Source organism: Carettochelys insculpta, chromosome 5, assembly GCF_033958435.1.
Source record: "Carettochelys insculpta isolate YL-2023 chromosome 5, ASM3395843v1, whole genome shotgun sequence".
Classification (NCBI taxonomy): domain Eukaryota; kingdom Metazoa; phylum Chordata; order Testudines; family Carettochelyidae; genus Carettochelys; species Carettochelys insculpta.
Genome location: NC_134141.1, coordinates 47,089,342 through 47,108,616, shown reverse-complemented (window position 1 = coordinate 47,108,616; position 19,275 = coordinate 47,089,342). Strand labels below are relative to the sequence as shown.

The 19,275-nt window shown below is 46.6% G+C and overlaps 1 protein-coding gene across 2 annotated transcripts in view; it reads right to left on the bottom strand.

The window, feature by feature from the left end:
- SLC27A6 (solute carrier family 27 member 6) overlaps positions 1-19,275 on the bottom strand; it is a 74,698-nt gene that overhangs the window by 28,017 nt on the left and 27,406 nt on the right. For both annotated transcript variants that reach the window (XM_074994143.1, XM_074994144.1), the window contains exons 3-4: positions 18,960-19,118; positions 16,693-16,817 (exon numbers count right to left, since the gene is read on the bottom strand). In XM_074994143.1, the coding sequence (XP_074850244.1) occupies positions 16,693-16,817; positions 18,960-19,118 (284 nt within the window). The remainder of the gene's footprint in view (positions 1-16,692; positions 16,818-18,959; positions 19,119-19,275) is intronic.

Here is a 19,275-nt window from a genome sequence, read left to right as displayed (position 1 = left end):
GTAAGTGTTCTCAGTTCTGTTCCTGGTTCAGCCATTGACTTGGACAAGTTATCCTGTACCAGTTCAGATCTCTACTTCCTCATCAGTGAAATGTGGAAATGTTACTCTTACAGCATATTGTGAGAGGCTGAATAAATTAACATTCCTGAAGTTATTAAACTGGTATTACTGCAGCACCTAGAGGCACAGGCACTGGCTTCCTCCCACCCCCAGACATGCTTAACCCCTGCTCCAGGCCTTCCCGTCACTTCAATCCTTCCCAACCCTGCTCCACCCAAGCCCCAACTTCACTCTACCCACTCCCACAGCCCTCATCCCTACTCCTTTTCACTCATTTCCTGCTTCTCTCAGTGCCTCCTGCTTTCCACAGAACAGCAGATGACAGCAGGTGGAAGGCTCTGTGAGGGAAGGTGAGAAGCTGATTGACAGGGCTGCCAATGGGCAGGAGGCACTGGGAAGAGCTGGCGGTCAATAGGTGCTCACCACTCACTAACTTTTTTTCAGTGACCGTTCCAGCTCTGGCACACCTAGGCTGCGTCTACACGTGCACGCTACTTCGAAGTAGCGGCACTAACTTCGAAATAGCGCCCGTCACGTCTACACGTGTTGGGCGCTATTTCGAAGTTGAAATCGACGTTAGGCGGCGAGACGTCGAAGTCGCTAACCCCATGAGCGGATGGGAATAGCGCCCTACTTCGACGTTCAACATCGAAGTAGGGACGTGTAGACGGTCCGCGTCCCGCAACATCGAAATAGCGGGGTCCTCCATGGCGGCCATCAGCTGGGGGGTTGAGAGATACTCTCTCTCCAGCCCTTGCGGGGCTCTGTGGTCACCGTGGGCAGCAGCCCTTAGCCCAGGGCTTCTGGCTGCTGCTGCTGCAGCTGGGGGTCCGTGCTGCATATACAGGGTCTGCAGCTAGTTGTTGGCTCTGTGTATCTTGCACTGTTTAATGAAAGTGTGTCTGGGAGGGGCCCTTTAAGGGAGCGACTTGCTGTTGAGTCCGCCCCGTGACCCTGTCTGCAGCTGTGCCTGGCTTCCTTATTTCGATGTGTGCTACTTTGGCGTGTAGACGTTCCCTCGCTGTGCCTATTTCGATGTTGGGCTGAGCAACGTCGAAGTTGAACATCGACGTTGCCAGCCCTGGAGGACGTGTAGACGTTATTCGTCGGAATAGACTATTTCGATGTCACAACATCGAAATAAGCTATTTCGAAGTTGGGTGCACGTGTAGACGTAGCCCTACAGAGCTGGCACCCATGTCTAGAAGCCAGACTTAAGATTTAACTAACTGGGGTCCCCAAACAGAAAACCTATGATACAATTAAAATAAAAAATACAACAAATAAGCGTAACAAACAGTGGGAGAGCATACAAACATAAAGGCCCATCCAGCCCAGTATCCCGTCTGCCGACCACGGCCAATGCCAGGTGCTACAGAGAGAGTGAACTGAACAGATAACGATCAAGTGATCTCGCTCCTGTAGTACATCTCCAGCCTCTGACAAACAGAGGCTAGGGACACCATTCCTTACCCATTAATGGCCAACAGCCATTAATTCACCTAACCTCCATGAATTTATCTAGCTTTTTTTTTTTTTAAGCCCATTATAATCCTACCCTTCACAGCCTTCTCTGGCAAGGAATTCCACAGGTTGACTGCATGCTGTGTAAAGAACCTCCTTTAATTTGTTTCCAACCTCCTGCCCATTAATTTAATTTGGTGTCCCCTAGTTCTTATATAGTGGCAACAAGTAAGTAATTTTTGCTTACTCACTTTCTCCACCCCACTTGTGATTTTATATACGTCTATCATATCCCCCCTTAATCTCCTCTTTCCTATGCTGAAAATTCCTAGTCTCTAATCTTTCTTCTCATGGGACTCATTCCAAACCACTAATAAAGAAAAGTTACTCACCGTAGTAACGGTGGTTCTTCGAGATGTATCCCCGTGGGTGCTCCACAATAGGTGTCGGGCTTGCCCGGCGCCGCAGATCGGATTTTCCAAGCAGTTTCTGCCGGACCGCGCATGCGCTGGCACGTGCCGCTCCCTTGCGCGCTCCTGGCCATGTGCGCGATCCGGTCCCCGCCAGTTCCTCGACCAACCGCCTCGGGTGCCCCTGCAAAACACTAACAGAGATCCGAAGCGGGGAGGATGGGCGGGTAGTGGAGCACCCACGGGGACACATCTCGAAGAACCACCGTTACTACGGTGAGTAACTTTTCTTTCTTCTTCGAGTGTCCCCATGGGTGCTCCACAATAGGTGACTACCCAGCAGTAACCCAAGATAGGAGGTGGGTAATCGGATTATGTGCAGCTTGTCCCCGAGAGGACCGCTGCAGAGAGACGGGTATCCTCTTGGAATACCCTGTGAAGGGCGTAATGTTTGGCGAAGGTGTCGTAGGATGACCAGGTCGCCGCTCTGCAAATGTCTTTTAACGCAACGCCCTTGAAAAAGGCTGTTGATGCCGCCACCGCCCTAGTGGAATGAGCCCTGGGAATGGCCGATAAAGGAGTCTTTTTGAGCTCGTAGCACATTTTTATGCAGGATACAATGTGCTTTGAGATTCTCTGCGAGGAGAGACCTTCTCCTTTCGATTTGGGAGCGAGGGAGACTAGGAGTCTATCCGTTTTCCGGAAGGACTTGGTCCTGTCTACGTAGAAGGCTAGGGCCCTCCTCACATCCAGGAGGTGTAGGCACGCCTCTTCATTGGAGTTATGAGGCTTTGGATAAAACGAAGGTAGAACAATAGGTTCGTTAATGTGAAACTCGGAAGAAACTTTGGGAACAAAGGCTGGATGCAGCCGTATGGTTACCGCCTCCTTGGAAAAAACAGTGCAGGGTGGCGTTGCCATGACTGCCGCGAGCTCGCTCACCCTACGAGCTGATGTAATTGCAAGAAAAAAGGTCGTCTTTACTGTAAGGAGGCGGTGGGGAACCGTGGCCAAGGGCTCGAACGGTGGTCCCATTAGCGTGGTAAGCACCAGGTCCAAGTTCCACGAAGGTGGAATCGGTTTCCGAGGGGGGTATAGGTTTACCAACCCTTTGAGGAACCTGGTAACCATAGGGTGGGCGAACACCGTGTGCCCTTCCTCCTCATGTCTGAACGCCGAGATGGCGGCAAGGTGGACCTTCAACGAGGATAGCGAGAGTCCTCCTCTCTTGAGGTCCAGTAAATACTCTAGTATTGTAGGTATAGGCACCAAAAGGGGGGGCAGCTGTTTGGTAGAACACCAAGCCGTGAAGCGAGTCCATTTTTGCTTGTAGGTCTTCCTGGTGGAAGTCCTCCTGCTACTTTCTAGGACTTGCTGCACTTCCACTGTGCATGTGCTCTCTAGGGAGCTGAGCCATGGATTAACCACGCTTGCAGTCGCAGGCTTTGGGGGTGCGGGTGCACTATGGACCCCTTGGCTTGTGTGAGCAGATCCGGCGCCACCGGAAGAGGCATCGGTGGATGGTCCGACATGCGCAGGAGTAGGGGGAACCATTGTTGTCAATCCCACGTTGGGACTATCAGGATCATCCGGGCCTTTTCCCTCCAGGCTTTCTGCAAGACTTTGTGGATCAGCACTGTGGGAGGAAACGCATAAAGCAGGGGGCCCCTCCACGGGATCGCGAACGCGTCCCCCAGGGACCCCCATCCCAGTCCTGCCCTGGAGCAGAATCGTGGGCACTTCTTGTTGTGCTGAGTGGCAAACAGGTCTATTTGGGGAAAACCCCATGCGTGGAAAATTGGCCGTAGCAGATCGGGACGGATCTGCCACTCGTGCGTGAGTGCAAAACGCCTGCTCAGCTGGTCTGCCTTCACATTGTGCGCACCCGGCAAGTATGAGGCTTTCAAGATTATATTGTTGGCGATGCACCAGTTCCATAAGCGGATTGCTTCCGCGCATAAGGCACGGGATCGAGCTCCTCCTTGCCTGTTTATATAAAACATGGTGGAGGCATTGTCCGTACTGATCCCGACGACTTTGCCTTGTATGTGGTCTCGAAAGTGTCTGCAGGCGTTGAACACTGCTCTGAGCTCCAGTATATTTATGTGTAGTGACTGTTCCGTGGGTGACCACAGTCCTTGAGTCACCTCTTCGCCCATGTGCGCTCCCCACCCTATGAGGGAGGCATCTGTAGTGAGAAAAACCGATATTTGCGGCTGGTGGAAGGGTACCCCTGTTAGCAGGTTCCTGGGGTTTACCCACAATTGTAGGGATTTGCGCACCCCGGCTGTGGGCGACACCACCCTGTGAACGGTGTGTACTGCCGGTTTGTATACACTCGCCAGCCAGTGCTGCATGCTGCGCATGTGTAACCTGGCATTCTGTACTATGAACGTCGCCGCTGCCATGTGGCCCAGCAGCTGCAAGCACGTCAAGACCGGCACCGTAGGGCTGAAGGTGATGACCTGCACGAGGGAACCGATGGCCCGAAAGCGAGCCTCTGGTAGATAAACTCTCGCTGTAACCGAGTTTATGCGAGCCCCTATGAATTCTATGTCCTGTGTGGGGTCTATTTTTGATTTTGCCAGATTGATAACCAGGCCGAGTGAAGAGAACGTGTTTGCTGTGACGCGTATCATGCGCAGAACCTCCCCCTTCGAGGCCACTTTGAGCAGGCAGTCGTCCAGATACGGGAAAATAAATACCCCCTGCCTGTGCAGGTAGGCTGACACCACTGCCAAGGTCTTGGTGAAGACTCTGGGGGCCGAGGAGAGGCCAAACGGTAGGACCTTGTATTGGAAGTGTTCGTTGCCTACCATGAACCGGAGGAATCGCTGGTGAGCCGGATGGATAGTTATGTGGAAGTACGCGTCTTGTAAATCGAGGGCTACGAACCAGTCTCCATCGTCCAGTGCTGTAAGGATGGAGGCGATTGTGGTCATCCGAAAACGTTGCTTGCGCAGGTACCTGTTGAGGCCGTGAAGGTCTAAGATGGGCCTCCAGCCTCCTGTCTTTTTCTCCGTGAGGAAGTACCTGGAGTAGAACCCTTTCCCTTGCAGTTGCTCCGGCACTCTTTCCACTGCCCCTATGAGCATGAGACGGTCCACCTCCTGCCTGAGCCTCGCTACATGGGAGGCCTCCTGGAGGTGGGGCTTGGGTGGAGGTCGAGACGGTGGGAGCGACTGGAAGGGGATGGTGTACCCCGTGGCTATGATCTCCAGCACCCATTTGTCTGTGGTGATCCTTTGCCACTGGTCGTAGAATGGTCGGAGGCGATGGTGGAATAGTCGCTTCGGATGACCTTGTGCGATGGTAGTGATGGCGCAGCCCTGGATCTGTATGTCCAACTTGTGGCCTTTGGCCCCGCCCCGAGGACGCACGGCTCTGTTGTGAACGTCGCCTGGGAGTTCTGTACTGCTGGTGCTGTTGATGTCACCCTTGCTCGTAACCCCTGTGGTACTGGGGGCGCTGTTGCTGGTACTGGTACCGTCTTTGTTGAGGGTAGTACCTTTTCTTTGTGTATGGAGGGGTGTAAATCCCCAGGGTCCGGAGTGTGGCTCTTGAATCTTTACTGGAATGAAGGACCGAGTCAGTTGATTCAGCAAACAGCTTCTGCGAGTCGAAGTGAAGGTCAACTATCTTCGTCTGCAGATCCCTCGGTATACCCGAAGTCTGGAGCCAGGACTCCCTTCGCATCACCACTGCCGTTGCTGTGGAACGTGCTGCTGTGTCCGCAACGTCCAGGGCGATCTGAACTCCCGTCCTCGAGGCCGCGTAGCCTTCTTGCACTATGGCCTTGAGCACCGGCTTTTTGTCCTCTGGAAGCGAGTCCATGAGGGAGGTTAACCTGGAATAGTTGTCAAAATTATGGTTCGCTAAGTGCGCTGCGTAATTTGCCATTCGCAACGTTAAAGTGGAGGAGGAGTAGACCTTTCTGTCGAACAGCTCTAGCTTCTTGGCATCTTTGTCTGTTCCCCCTGTCCTGAATTGAGATGTCTTTGATCTTTGTTGCGAGGACTCCACCACCAAGGAATTTGGCTGTGGGTGGCTGAACAGGAACTCCATGCCCTTCGCCGGCACGAAGTATTTCTTATCCGCTCTCTTTTGGACAGGCGGAATAGTCGCAGTGGTCTGCCATATCGTAGTGGCGGACTCTAAGATCGCTTCATCAAGCGGTATTGCTACTCTGGAGGAGGCCGGAGGTCTCAAATTTTTGAGGAGCTTATGGTGTTTCTCTTGCACCTCTGCTGTCTGGATGCCTTGCGTGAAGGCCACCCTCTTAAACAGCTCTTGAAACTGTTTGAGATCGTCTGGAGGATGGACGTCCCCCGGGGCCGTAGCCTCGTCTGGGGAGGAGAGCGAGGAACCGCTGGGGTACGTCTCTCTGGACCCTTCCGGTTCCTGCTGGTGATGGTACACCCTCTCGCTAGAGGTTTGCGAGGGAAAATCTCGGGGTTCCATAACCAGTCCCCCCTGAGATGCTTGAGTCTCTGTCCCCGGTCGCAATTGCCCTCGGGGGTACGAGATCGTCTGTGGGGATCTTTCCCTAGTAGATTGCCGATGGTGTCTATGCCCCGCGTGGTAGGGGCGACCATGGCAGTATAGGCACTGTTCTTGGGAAGGTGACCTAGACCACTCCCTTGGTGCATACCCTCCGCGTCTGGGGGAGGGAGATCGTCGAGACACTGGAGAGAGCGATTTTGCATAATAGTCCAGCGGTTCAAACCCCAGGAAGGGTGAAGGTGGTCCCAGCCAGGGTGAGTCTGGTTGCAAAAATGGAGAAGGGGGCTCCGGGTAGGCTAGGGGGGACCCCTGCCTTCTGGTTGGAGTCTGCAACGTAAGCGGAGGGCTGTGAGAAAGCAAGTCCACAGCCCTGTCCGGAGAGGGGCTGCAATGCCTCCTCTTGTGTGCAGCCTTCCCCCTCCCTGGAGGAAGTAACTCCGCCCCCTGACACACAAGGGATCCCGGCCCCGTCCGCACCGTGCTAGGCACGCTCGAAGGCGGTGCCGCACGTGCGGTGTCCTTCGGTGCCTGCAGGCTGCGTGCCTGCGCGCTCTGCACCGCCGGTTCCCCGGGGGTCGGTGCCGCTGCCTGCGGTGCCACTGGTACCGCCGCTTGTTTAGCCGCCGCCCTGCCTGCGGTGCGGGGCGGCTGGCTGATTATCGGAGGCTGAGCCGCTTCCACGTGGCTCTCCGTGCCGCCGCCGATCAGCTGTTGCTGCGGCTGGGGGCTGCTCGCTCCTCCCGTCCCGCTTGCTGTTGCTGCCAGCAGGGATCGGGCTGGGGAGGCTTTCCTCCGTTTTTGCGCTGATGGGGTGAGGGAGGCAGCTTTCCTTTTATGGGCCCCGGAGGGTCCCTCCTGCTGCGGCCGCTCCGACACGTCTGGCTGGAGGGCCTTATCAAAAAGCAGCATTTTAAGCCGCATCTCCCTGTCTCTCCTTGCTCTGGCTGTTAATTTAGCACAGAAGGAGCATTTCTGTGCAACATGGGACTCCCCAAGGCACCTTATCCATAGACTGTGCCCATCGGACGCTGGCATCGCCTCTCGGCAGGACTCACATTTTTTAAATCCCGAAGAGGACATTGTTGGTGAGTCTTTCAGTTGTTAAACGGGTACTTAGCACCTTCTCTGTGCTGTTTTCCCCTTCCGATGGCCTGCCGCAGCAGGAGGGCTGATGGCCCTATGCTCCTGGCCTCCGGCGCTTGTTACTGGGACTGGATTGAAGCTGTCCCGCTTGTAGTTTGTTTGTTGCTTTTGTTTTTTTGTTTTTTTGCAAAAATAACAACCGGCTAACTTGCAGTAGCCTAAGTACTTGAAAAACTTTAAAGAAAAACAGTTAAAGTAATTGAATACGCTACTTGGCGTTAGCCTAGTTCGGATTCCGTCTGCAGCCGACGGCGGTTAAGAGGAACTGGCGGGGACCGGATCGCGCACATGGCCAGGAGCGCGCAAGGGAGCGGCGCACGCTGGCGCATGCGCGGTCCGGCAGAAACTGCTTAGAAGATCCGATCTGCGGCGCCGGGCAAGCCCGACACCTATTGTGGAGCACCCACGGGGACACTCGAAGAAGAATTTTTGTTGCTCTTTTCTGAACCCTTTCTGAGAAAAGTGGAGAAGGAAGAAAAGTGAGACAGTAAGGCCATGTCTGCACTAGCAAGTGCTTTTGGAAAATGAGACCATTTTTCAAAAGAGCACACGGGGCACCCACACACAAAATTCACTCTTTCGATCCGAAATCAGAACGCAGCTCTTCTTCCAGAAGCCCTCTTCCGCTCCCGGAGCAGTAAGAGCGCCTCCTTTTGAAAGCTTCTTCCAGAAAAGAGCATGTGTAGGCACTCTGCAGGCCCTTTTTTTTTTTTTTTGAAAGGGCAGTCCTCATGGCACCACATTTTGCAATCCCATGCCTGTTCTTTCAAAAGAGAAGGGGCTGTGTGGATGCTCTCTATCGAAAGAGCAGATCAAAATGTCTGGATGCACTCTTCCAAAGAATTTTTTTTGGAAGAGAATTTTTTGAAAGACAGCTGATGTTCGGATGCATAGAACCTTATTATCACAGACTGATTATGTGCACTGTCAGATAGCTCAGCATGTCTTAAAGATCAGAATGAACGAGGCAACAATAGAAACATTTTAAAAGGCTTCGATAGCCTTGGAGGATTCTATGAACAAAGTATTTGTGATTCAGATATGCATATGTAAACAAAGATTAATCAAAGCTAATCACAACTGTGATTAATGGTTCTCTGAAAGACAGAGTGAAGTGGAGGAGACTTGTAGATGACTTATGTTCTACCTAGAGTACAAGGGTTTAGTAGCAGTAGTAGTAGTAGAAGATTATCAAGATGGTATTTGTGAACATATCAAACAGAATATTTTTAAACCCAAAATGGTCCATTATATTTAAAAGTTAAGTCCATATTCCTCTCACATCACAAGTCAGAGAAAGAAATAACAAATAAATGTAAAGTAAAATTGCAAGCTCTGTTATGAATGCAGTCTAAAACCAGAATCAGATGAATGAAAATACGGTGTAAATTATTAACTACTGGCATAATTTAGCCAGGCTTGTCTGTAATGGAGAATGCACCACCATTTTTTAAAACTCCATTTTGATTTAAAAAATATTTCAAGAATTATTTTGAGGGAAGTGTGTGGCCTCTGTTATGCAGGAGTTCAGATTAGATCATCATAATTGTCCCTTCTGACCTTAGTCTATTAATTTTTTAAAAGTAGTAATACACAAGAAAACATGTAAAATAGCCAAATATTTCTTGAGTGTCTTTGGTCAAGTTCCTTTAATCATATGATGTTTACGAGAATTCAGTGTAACTGATTCTGCAAACACAGTTCTCCTTTGTGAACGTCTGTTACATTTTTCTAGTCGTTAGTTAACAAATCCAAATCTGCTTTCATTATTTTTAGATATCCAGACAGTTGGAATCTCCTTCAACCACTTTCTGTCTGTTAATATCCTTTATAATCTAATTAAACTAATAGATCACTAATAAATGAGACTCATCATAATCATCAGGCTATTAAAAGTGTGGGAGGAACTAAAATTGTTTATTAGATATTGTTAGTCTTTAAGGTGCTATGGGACTGTTTGTTTTTTTGTGAAGACTCATACTAACACAGCTATCTCCCTGAGACGACAGGACCATAGTAATAGAAAAATCTTACTTAACATCTGCATTAAAAACCCAACATAAGGAATTCTCTGTTCTACTAATTCCAGGTGGGGAGACAACACAGAGCCATAGGACCCACAAGAAAATAATCTGCATGGCGTTGTCTATATCAGGGTGAGCAAACTTTTCACATTGGGCCCCACTTTCCATCCATGCAATTGGATGGCCTCCCCCTCCCACCTGTCTAATTAACACAAACCAGTGGAAATTTCAACTTCACCATGAAGCCTCTGGGGATTCCACAATTGCCCTGATGAGTCACTAGGCAAGGTGCTGATGATGATACTGATGAGAGACTGAGGTCGCAGATAGAAGACCATCTAGCGGATGAACAAACAGGATTCAGAAGAGATAGAAGAACCATACAGCAGATATTGGCACTAAGCTTGACAGCAGAGAAAGATCAATGAAAGAACAAGAAAATCTATAATTACGTCAATTATTTTCAGTAGGCATTTGACAGTATAGATCAGAAAGTGACTTGGATGGTGTTGGAGTAGTACAGAGTGGATAGCAGACTGGTACAGTGGTTGAAGGATATCAGAGACAATATGGAGGCAGCAGTGAGAAAGTGTGGGGAGTTGGGAAGTTGGTTTAGAACAAGTAGAGGTACAAGACAAGGAGATCCAATATCACCGAGTATCTTCATCATGCACCTAGAGAGAATGATGGACAAGATCAAGGAAGAGGAAGAAGGGATATCAGTGCATGGAATGAGAATTAACAACTTGAGGTTTACAGATGATGTAGTTATCAAGGAAGATGAAAAGAAGCTAGAGAAAATGGTGCAGGTGCTAAATGAGAAAGGGAAGCAGTACGGACTGATTATGAATAATCGATAAAACAAAGACAATGATATTTGGAGATAAGGAAATAGGAAGGAAGATTAGCGTAGACAGGATCGAACTAGAGAATTTAGAGAAGTTCACATATCTGAGGAGCAACATCATGTATGATCTAGATTGTAAGAAGGAAATAGCGACTAGAATAGTGAAAGCAAGAGCAACTTTGAAGGCGATGGATAAGATTGGGCAAAGCAAAGCGATTAGCTTAGGAATGAAGCTGAGAGTCTTGAAAATGTGTGTATTCAGCAGCATTTTGTTCAGATGTGAGACATGGGTGATAACAAAAGATTCAAAGGGAAGGATATTGGTGTTCAAGAGGAGACGTTACAGAAAGATCCTGAGAATAGAATAGATGCAGAAGGTCACCAAAGGAGTAATTATATACGAAGATACAGCCGAAAGAGAACCTACTGCAAAAGGTTATATAGTAGACCCTCGAGTTACATGAGGGTTCCGTTCCATGTACCCTCACGTAACCCAAGTTTTGCGTAAGTAGCAGTCTGGCTTCCTCCCTGGTGGAACACACATTCTGCAGCTGGAGAAGCAGCAGAAAGGTAAGCCCTGGGGTAGGGGTGGTGGGGTTAAGCCTGGGGGTGGGTTGAGTTGTGACAGAGCTGTGCACGGGGGTGGTGAGCTGGGCTGTGAGGAGTTTGAACCAGGGCTGGGGAGTTGAACTGCAGCTGCGGGGGGGGTTCTGAACCAGAGCTGCACTTGGGGGGGGGCAGTTTGAACTGGAGCTGCACATGGGGGGTTGACCCAGGGTGAGAGGATGGAACAAGGGCCACATGCGGGGGGGGAAGGGGTTAAATCAGGGGAGGGGGAGGGTTGAGCCAGAGCCGCACAGGAAGGGTGGTGAGCTGGGGCCAGAGCTACATGTGAGCGGTTTGATCCAGGGTGGGGGTGTTGAACATGAGCTGCGTGCATGGGGTTTAAACCAGGGTAGGAGGATGGAACTAGGGGCATGCACGGCGGGAGGGTGGGGGGGCATGTTGAGCCACAGCCGTGCACAGGGGGGTTTGAACCAGCGTGGGAGGGGGGGTGTTGAACCAGAACCAGGTGTGGTGGTGGGAGGTGAGCTGGAGCTGCATGTGGGTGATGAGCTGGGGGAGGGGGTGAGCCGATGCGGTTAGCTGGAGTCATGACTTAGGGGTGGTGAGCAGGAGCTAGAGGTGGGTGTGGGGGTGTGTGAGCAGGAGCTATGTGCGGGTGATGAGCAGAGCTGGGGGGAGGGAGCAGAGCCAAGGCTGTGAGGGAGTGAGTTAAACACAACTGGAAATCATGCATTTCCAAGGTTTAGTGTAGGAATAGGGGGTCAGTCACAGAAGAGCAAAGTCGCATACGCTGGGTTCGTGTACTCTGAGACCTTACTGTACAATGGAAGCCACAGCTATTTCGGGCATATGTGCAGAAAGAAGGACAAGCAACAAGTCAATACCCTGTTATTCGGCATAATGGATGGTTCCAACAGGAGAGGCAGACTCCACAGAAAATGGGAGAGGATATAGTAGATTGGTGCGGTGCTAGTCTACAGAAATTAAGCCACTCCGCACTGGATGGGGAAAGATTGCAAGAAACAGTGAGAAACACATTCGACACCAACAGGCACTGAGCCCATGGTTGTTGTTGATGGAAATTTCAGTTGTTTATATGTGGGGGGGGAAATACCCACCTTTGGTATGTGTAAGAAAACAAGTATGTAGAATGTAACAACTTTATTAATCAGTACATAAATGTGAGTACACATGCATGAAAGCAGTAACAGATTTCAACGTTTTATGAGATGCATGAGCCTGAGACCCAGCAGCTGATTGTGCTGTGTCTCCCTTCTGAAATGTCATTGCACCCCCCACCCCAGGGGCCTTCTGTCCCACTTTGTGCACTCTGGTATATCTCACACTGCACTGTGCAAATAGAAAAAGGACTTTGTATTCTCCTGCCATTACCCAAGATCTGAGGGAGTGTACAGAGAGACCAGAAAGATGAGAGATGCAGCAAGCCCTGTAACTGTTCTGTTCACTCCTATACAGCCTGCACTGCTGTAATTACACACATTTTATATAAATCTCAACAACCCTCAAAATTTTAAATTGCGACATACTTATCAAAATTCTACTAAATTTGCAGAAAAAAAATCACGGGTGCCAGAACTCGGGGCTTTGCCAATCCCCCCACCCAACTTAATGTAATAACCCAAATATGTGGTTTCTTTTCAGTATCACTAGATTACAGTGGTACATTCATTCATGTGCTTGTGTCTTGCCTAATATAAAAGTCTTTGACATCATACCTCACAGCAAATAACTTTGCACAGAATGAGGAAGTGTTATCCACCCATTCTTTCCCTCTTCTGAGATGGTGAAGCTCCCCATCTCTTATGGGCAGTAGTCTCCATATTGTGGCAAGGAACGATAGCTCAAAGGTGTCCATCCACCACATGTTCTTCTCCACTTCAATATCTTGATTTCCAGCAGGGAAATGAATGCTGATCCTGTCAGCATTCAACTTTCTTGCCTCTTCCTTCTGACTCATTGTTCAGAAGCAGAAGAACTTTAATACTTATTAAATTAATCCATAAGCACATTGTCAAAGGGCACTACAGAGAATTTACTCCACTGACAGGAATCTGAGTGAAAGTAAATCTGGAAGTCTAGTCCAGTGATGTCCTCCACCCCCGCCCCCGAGCACTAATCTCAGAGGATGAGTCTACAGCTTGTCTTATGCTACAATTCAAAACATTGCTGTCTGTAAATATTTGAGCTGAAGTATCAGGGGGTAGCCAAGTTAGTTTGTATCTTCAAACAAAAAGTCCTGTAGTATCTTATAGACTAACATATTCTGGAGCATAAGCTTTCATGGAGACAGACGTAGCGGGTCTTTGCCCACAAAAGCTTATGCTCCAAAATACCTGTTAGTCTAGAAGGTGCCACAGGACTTCTTGTTGTATTTGGGCTCAGGCTTTGAAATTCACACCACTGTCCAGAATTTAGAGCCCAAGTTTCAGCCAGAAACTGAATATCTACACAGCTATTATTAGCACCATAGTACAAGCCCAGGTTTGTAGACCCAGGCTCTGAAACTTATTGTTGCTAGGATTTGGTGGTGGGAGGGAACGGCAGGCATGTAGACATCCTGCCAATGTCCAGACTTCTTAACTGTACCATTTATTCTAGCTAGACGGTTGTGAAAGAGAGATCTGGATGAAAACTTTGTCACTATCTATAGGTCTCATTATTAAGTACCAAAAATACTTCAAACCCCTCCTCTCCACCTTTTAATGTCGATTTCTTCTAAGATAACATGCTTGCGGACAATGGAATGACCTCCCTTACCTAGCAGCAGTGCAAGAACTCCACACAGCAGAATATTATTTAAACAAAGTGCCAACACTGAGGGAAAAAAATGAGAATTCATTACATAGGCTTTGCAGACTCTCAGCCTTGGACATGAGCGGGTGGGGGTCCTACCTTGGGAAGAAATATCCACTTGGCCTGTAAAAATAATCTCAGAGCCTACAGGGGAAATGGAAGATGGCAGCTGACCCATACCATACTCCACTCTGAGATCTGTCAAAGCACTTAGACCTTTAAACAAAGAGGCTTTCAATGGAGCCTGAACATGAAGAACACTTAGTTTTATGGCTGACTTTTTTTCATTATATTATCCATATTAGTACATTAATACAGATACTATGCTAGTTCTCAGCTGCATTTTTTAAAGTACACTTCAGTTGAGGAGATAGAGAGGGAAGCTTGTGAACAACTCTTTCCTCCTGTAACTGCAATTTTAATTCAGCTGTGGTTAGTTGGAGTTAAGTATTAGTTCTAAGGAATCCTGTACTAGCAGATGTGATGGATGGTAATTTGAGTTAATTAGGATGTCTTGCACGTACAGCAATAACAACCCTTCCCTTTAGCCAACACGACACCAGCACAGATTGATTTTTCCTCTTGTAAAAGCCCAGTTCCTATCGTTGCTCCTTTTTTCCTTCTAATAGAGTCCTCATTAGTGAAACACATTGCTGGTAAACCATTTTACACATTTGAATCGCTCTACCTGCAGTGCGAGGTTTTTACTCATACTACTTATTTGTGTAGTAACAGAGAGAAAGCCATGCTAGTCTATACACTATCAAAACAAAAAAGCAGTTCAGTAGCACTTTAAAAGACTAACAAAATAACTTTTTAGGTTATGAGCTTTCGTGGGACAGACCCACTTCTTCAGATCATAGCCATACCAGAACAGACTCAATATTTAAGGCACAGAGAACCAAAAATAGTAATCAAGGTTGACAAATCAGGATAATATTATAAAGGTAAGCAAATCAGAGAGCAGAGGTGAAGAAGGTGCCGGGGGATGGGGGGGGGGGCAGGGACAGAGTCGAACAGGTTTGTCTTCCAGGTCTAACATGGCAAATTACTACAGTTTTTCTTCTAACTACAATCTCATGAACTTTAGAACACATTCATTTTAAGGTTAACTCTTTGGAGATCTTTGTCTTTGTCAAGAAATTAGACATGTAATCTGTATGTTAGGAGGAGCTATTTAATGGAAGTGCAAATTCACAACTGTATGGAGAAGGAAAACTCAATCCTAGAGGGTGTTGTCTGTTTCCACCCATGGAATGACAAAAACTACCCTGAGGAGAAATTTTACAACTAAAATTAATTAAAAAAAAGGAAAAAGAAGAAGAACAAAAAAAAACTAAGGCTCCATGGAGATGACAATGATCATGGATGATTTAAAGAATAAAAAAAAGACATGGGAGAGTCTGTTTTAGACTGCAGATTTATTTTCACCGTTCCCTTTTCATAACACAGGGGCTGTGTCTACACTACAAAAATAACTTCAAAGTCGCTTACTTTAAAGTACAATTTCAAAGTAACAGACTTTGAAGTTGAGCATCTATGCTCCCCCTACTTCAAAGTGAAACTTCGAAGTCGGGCACTACTCCATTCCCTTCGAAGTTAGGGAAATGTGTGAAAACTCTCTGCAGGCTACTTTGAAGTTAGTTCTTAGTGTAGATGCACCCATGAACTGTAAAGGGAAGTGAAATAAAATGCATCAGGCAGACCTCCTCTTTTCAGTACTGTGTCCAGTTCTGGGCCCCAGATTTCAGGAAAGATGTAGAGAAATTAAAAAGGGTCTAGAGAAGAGCAACTAATTTATTTATTTAGTTTATTTTAAATATTACCCCGCACCCCATTTCAAATATTCGCGGCAGCTTATGAATTTTTTTTAAAAATATAAACATATAGAAAGGTTTAAAATACAAAACTTCAAAAGGACATAAAACCTACTAAAACATCTCAAAAGGAGGATTGCACACAAACTCAAACACCAACAAAAGCATGAGTAGAAAGGGTGGTTTTAATGATTAAAGGTCTAGAAAATATGATCTATAAGGGAAGATTAAAATAATTGGGTTTGTTTAGTGTGGCAAAGAGAAGGCTGAGAGTGGACACGATAGCAGCTTTCAAGTACCTAAAAGGGCATTACAAGAAGGAGAGAGAAAACTTATTCTCCTTAGACTCTAATGGTAGGACAAGAAGCAATGGACTTAAATTACAGCAAAGGAGATTTAGGTTGGACATTAGGAAATGTGGCCTGTCTGGATGGTTAATTACTGGAATAAATTGTCTGGGGTAGTTGTAGAATCTCCTTAATTGGAGATATTTAAGAATACATAAGATAAATATCTAACAGGGATGATACAGATGGTGCTTGATCCTGCCACGAGGACAAAGGACTGGACTTGACGACCTCTTGAAGTTCTTTCTAGTTATAGTATTCTATCATTCTTTTAATTCCTTTTCCCATTTCCCTTTTAATGTAAATACAGCTACAGCAGTCATCGTGAAGGTAAAACTGAGAGAATAATCAAATGCTAGTACAGGTTGAGCCTCTCTCGTCCTGCACCCTCCAGACCTGACCAACGCCAGACGAGAGAATTTGCCAGACAACACGAGGTCGATATTTTCTAGCACATTACCAACACTTCCACTGCTTACTGGGCTCTTAGAAGACATTTAGGGGTAAATTACAGCTAAATAACAGCACAGAACACCGAGAGCCAGGACTGGTGGCTGTAAACAAACTTTATGGGACCACGGGAAACTCAGCCACTCATGCTAACTAAAATCATGCTAGATTACGGAGTTTGCTGGACCAGAGAGTTCTGGATTAGAGAGGTTCAACCTGTATTACCGTCACTTGAATTCTGCTTACCACAGGTTGCTTGCAAAGGTAACGACAAAGTTCTCCAATATACTGGATAACAGTCACATTGTATTTTTTGCAGTCACTCCAGAACTGACTAGCTGAGAACTTCTTTCTTAAGACACAAGTTGCACCTTAGAAAATAAAAACAGGAAACACTGGTTGTGTGACCATGACAAAAATGCTGCTACAAAAACTACAGAATCATGTAAAGATTTAAGAACTTTGACACGTGTATTGAATCAATCACTCTCATTTGTTTCATTCATGGGTCTAAATTCATAGGCCTTGGCCATTAAAGTAAAACATATCTCATTATTAGATTGAGGAGGTTTTTGTTTTTTAAATTATTACCTAATACTGTGGTATCTAAGTGCAATACAAAAATTAAGCAGCACAAAGGCCCAGAACATTTTCTTCCCGAGGCATAGAAATATAGCTGTGTACATCGGATTTCTTAATATTTTTCTTGGGGAAATATTTTATGACTCAAATTTATTGTTTTAGTTCTGACTCATCATTGATCCCCTCTGTGCATTTTGACTAACAGATGGGCAAACTGAGGAATATGGTTGAGGAAGACATGGTAATATTTAGTATACAATATCAAACAAATGCTAAATATTATTCATAGATGTAGGTTTCCAACAACAGCGCAGCAAATGTATGATCTTTGCAGTATTTTGAAAAAGGCAAGAGAAAAATCCAGCTATTTCAGGCAGAATACTTAGAATACGAAGATCAGCAGACAACAGGAAGAGATATCCCATTAGGAAAATACATGTAGAATAATTATATACACCTAGAAAAAAAGATTTCTCATATTGCATTAGATCCATGGTCCACTGAATATAATTTCTTCTGTCTATGTCGGAAATACACTTGACACTTTACTGTAGGGCAGACCTTTGCCCTGACCTTCTACCTTAATTTATCTTTAAGAAATCACCTGGGTCACAATGAAACGTAGATTGTATAATCAATGCTAAGAGACAATGCAATTTAAGTGCATGAAGTCCCAACAATTTACAATGCTATAAAATGTTCAATGATCTTAAATCTGCCAAAGAGTGTTTTATTTATACCAGGCAAAGAACTCTAGCAGTACTCATACTGCTGTGTTTACACAGGCCTACAGAGAGTTATACACATTCCAAACTTTACATGAGAGAATAATCCCATTCTACAAAGACTGATGGGTCTGCTTCACTCCAAGCCTACAGCAAGCTTAAGAGTTCAGGAAGAACAGTCTGTTTTGCAGCTTGTTACCCTGTTAAGTGTGTGGCCTCCACCTCTTGGCCTCAGGGAAGCAGTGGAGGCCACACACTTAACCTTCCCTCACTTTCTATCTTGATTTCCTAAATACACATCAAAGGCTGTACTGAGTTTACAAACAACCCTTGGCAGGGAGAGGCTTTAATTTACTACCAAAAGCCCACTACCATAAACCCACATCTCCAGTGTAGCTCCAATAAGTAGATTAGACCGAACAGTCCAACACCAAGTGCAGCTCCAGCATCCCTCCTCATGCTTCATCCCATGTCTTGGGTATTGCTCTGGCATCTCTCACTGCACTTGACCTTATCCAGGATGTTTATCTGCCCTATTTCCTTCCCAGAGAGGAGTCTGGCTGTTGTGGGAAGATATTGGAAGTGTTGCCACGCTGTCATTCCCCCGCCTTCAGCTCTCTCAGGCCCTCTGGCTTTAACTCAGATCTCCTGCTACTGCTCTCAATCCTTTCTTGTTAGGGCTCTTTAGCCTGAAGATGTTTGTAGGTAACCACCAGCTGCTTTCCTCTTTCACCAGCCTGATCTTCTGGGTCCCAATGCTTAAACCTGGTACTCACTCTGCTTCATCCTTCAGCAGCATATCCTCTCAACCCAGCCCAGCCCTGCTTTTCCTTTCTGAGCTCTTTTTACTCTCAGGACTCCAGATGCACTCCCCTTTTAAATTCTGGGCTCTGAACTCTCCTTATAAGCTGCGCCTCAGGATGCTGAATTCCTTTTTTAGCTTTTGAATTCTGATTTTTAATTTATAACTCCCAGAAGCCTCCCCACCCTGCTCATTACACCAAACCCAGGCACAGTTGGACTGAAATGGGGATGCAGAGCCCAATAAAATGAATTAAAATTATTTCTAGATTTATTTATTCTTTGAGTTAGAAAGGCAAATATAAGTCAAGTTTAATTAGCTCCACTGCTAGCAAGGATTCTGCACTATGTTTTAATTCAGTTCAAAGCTTCAATCAACAATGCTATAAAATAAACTGAGCCTACCCAGTTCAATACATCCACCAATGCCAAGGACAGAAGCTGCACTGTGGTAAAGAGGGAGAGTTGTATAAACAACATCATCTGCAGTAGCACCAAATGCCCATAATCCAGCAGCTCCCTTCAGAATCTGCAGATGACTGATAACTGCAGCTTTTGGCAGACCTGTAATGAAGGAAAAAAAAAAAAAAAGCTATAACACTACATCACAGAGAAATCAAAAAATTGCTTTTGTTAATTGTGTGTGTCTCCAGTCTGTTAAGAACTGGAATAACACTAAAGTTAGCTATCTTTGTATATTCCAAAGCCAAATTTTCAGCTA